The 2,497-nt window shown below is 46.5% G+C and overlaps 1 protein-coding gene across 1 annotated transcript; it reads left to right on the top strand.

The window, feature by feature from the left end:
* Positions 1-295: 295 nt before the first annotated feature.
* GINS1 (GINS complex subunit 1 (Psf1 homolog)) lies at positions 296-2,193 on the top strand (the record flags this gene model as incomplete). The annotated part of the gene is made up of 4 exons (XM_010078456.1): positions 296-386; positions 897-1,013; positions 1,798-1,851; positions 2,125-2,193. Coding segments are annotated over 4 exons (331 nt in total), but the record flags the coding sequence as incomplete, so codon positions are not given.
* Positions 2,194-2,497: the final 304 nt, after the last annotated feature.

Here is a 2,497-nt window from a genome sequence, read left to right as displayed (position 1 = left end):
CCTCAGAAAGCAGGGTGTCCCCCAGCGCTGGGTGTTGGGACTCCCGGCCCAGGCGAGGGGCTCTCTCTCGGTGTTCGTTGCCGGTCCCACAAAACGCTGGCCCAAAAGGTTCATCCTACTCTTTCAAAGTTTTAATTGCTGGAGAGGCCAAAAATCACATCCTTTAAGGGAAGGTGGGTGGAATGACCCAAGTTGTTGCTCTCCAGGCTGGGGCACTGGTGCCACCAGGGGATGTTGCCAGCCCTCAGCTCAGCAAAGATGCTGGGTTTGCCCCTTGTTTTTTTTTTTCGTCCAGGTATGACCGGTTGCTACGGATCCGAGCACTAAGGTGGGAATATGGCAGCGTCCTGCCAAGCAGCATCCAGTTTCACATGTCAGCTGAGGAAGTACGTCTGCCTTGTCTGTTTTTTTTCTTTCCCTTTATTCCTACTGATTATCTATTTAGTAGAGTCAAAACAGGGTACACTTCTCTTCCCCCACTATAAACATGACACTTAATGTGCCTTTCTGTAAATATTGATTTTTTAAATTTATTTTCTATGGGTACAATTCCAAATGGATACCCCGTGCAGGTGATGCTTGGCACTTCTATGGATCAAATGCACTAGCTCAGACTCACAGCCAGCAGAACTGTCTTCACGTGCTGCTCTCAAATGCCACCTCTAGACCGATGGAGAGAGCTGCTGGCATTAGCAGCATGTGTCCTACCCTGAGTCCAGATTGCTCTACCGCTGGGGCAGTTCTTCCCTTTAGAAGAGCTTGTGTTCACCTTGGCACGAACACCCTTGGGAACAGTGGGCTGAAGCACAAATAAATTAGATTTCATTCATCAGGGACCTGTCTTTCAGCATTAGTTGTTTGGCTTTTATCTGAGGGATCACTGTTAACATCCGCAGGTGGAGTGGTTCAATCGGTACAAAAAGTCTCTGGCTACCTACATGAGGTCAGTAGGAGGAGAGGAGGGGCTGGACCTCACACAGGACATAAAACCTCCTAAAAGCCTGTACATTGAAGTAAGTAAGTGCAAGATTAGTGATTTCTGAAATGAACAAACATTTTGCCCAACTTTTTTTTTTTTTTTTTTTAAGAGAATTTCATCCCCATCCTAAGTCATAAGGTCAGTGAGCAAAGCTTTTTGAGAGCACAAAAGCTTCCACAAGCTTCTACGTTTTACTCTCTCTGCTACTGAGGACTCAAATGTTGAAAGATGATATTTCTAGTCTGCAGGGAATTTGTTTAGTGGGGTCTGAATCCCACAGAGTTGTTACAGCATTTTGCAGAAACATAACCAACTCTCAGATCAGCTAGAAACCTTGTTCCCATGTTAAAGATTGTTAACTAGTTTTATTTTAAATGACTCTGATAAATATGACTATAAATCATTTTACACAATCGATACAATAAAGTATGGGAGCAATCAGAATCCATTGCTAAAGTGCTCTGTTCCAATGTTCTCTTAGAAAGAACATGTAGTGGGAATCAACTTGCCCCTTGAGACAGCTTCACTGTTAACAGATTGGCATTTTCTGCCATGTGGTTCTCCTGGAAATGCTGCTGCTGTTCCCCAGACCCTGTCTCTTGTGCTGTTCTTCCTCTCGTCTCTGTGGAGGGCTGGGATGGTCTGCTCTGCTGGCTGATGCTTCTTGCTCCAGGCAGAGGCAGGAAGAGAACATCAGCCAGAGCCCACAGTGTGGGATCAGTCCAGTTCTGCATTTCCAGGTCTGCTCTAGATCGAGGCTTCAGCAGGTGAGGAAGGATGTGTCATCTGATGATGAGAGCTGCGCTTCTCCTTTGCAGGTGCGGTGTTTAAGAGATTACGGAGAATTTGAGTTGCTGAAGAAGAATAGCCAGGTACCTGTGACAAGAGAGTGTGGTCTGTTCTCTTCCCTTTCTCTCCCATGACCTCCCCTGCTTATCCTAGTGTCACCGCATGTCACAGTTCCTGCACACACAGCTCCTTGCACATGCTGCAAGCTGTCTGTGTGGCCCAGGATGCAGGTTCAGCTCTGCCTGAGCTGGTACAACAATGCAGTGGGCACACAGCATAACAAACAGAGCTGGTCATGTGCAGCAGTGAATCCATGCTGCCTGAGGTTCAAAGAAAGTTTATCTGTTTCTGTGCAGCACTTTTTGCCCCGCTGGAAATGTGAGCAGTTGATCAGACAAGGAGTCCTTGAGCACATTCTGTCATAAGCATGCAGGACAGGAGAGACAACTGCCCACGATGGGGACTAAACTCTGGTGTGTGCAAGGCTTCTTTAGTACCTGACATGAAGATCAGCCCCGAGTTTATAAAGTATGGGGGAAAGGGGAAGCGTTATCCCAGCCCCGCAGCTACAAGTGGGTTTTGTGAATGTGTTTTTGTTTGGAGCAGTTGTGTTCACGCTGACTGGCTAGGCTCCAGAAGCCAGAACAACTCCATGGTTGCAAAATAAAGAACTGTTTCAGCCTTCAATTATTTAGTGTTTTTCAAGAGTTAACATTACATTCGTCAAGC

Source organism: Pterocles gutturalis, unplaced genomic scaffold (assembly GCF_000699245.1).
Source record: "Pterocles gutturalis isolate BGI_N339 unplaced genomic scaffold, ASM69924v1 scaffold3786, whole genome shotgun sequence".
NCBI lineage: Eukaryota > Metazoa > Chordata > Aves > Pterocliformes > Pteroclidae > Pterocles > Pterocles gutturalis.
This window is presented reverse-complemented; position numbering and strand designations above follow the sequence as displayed.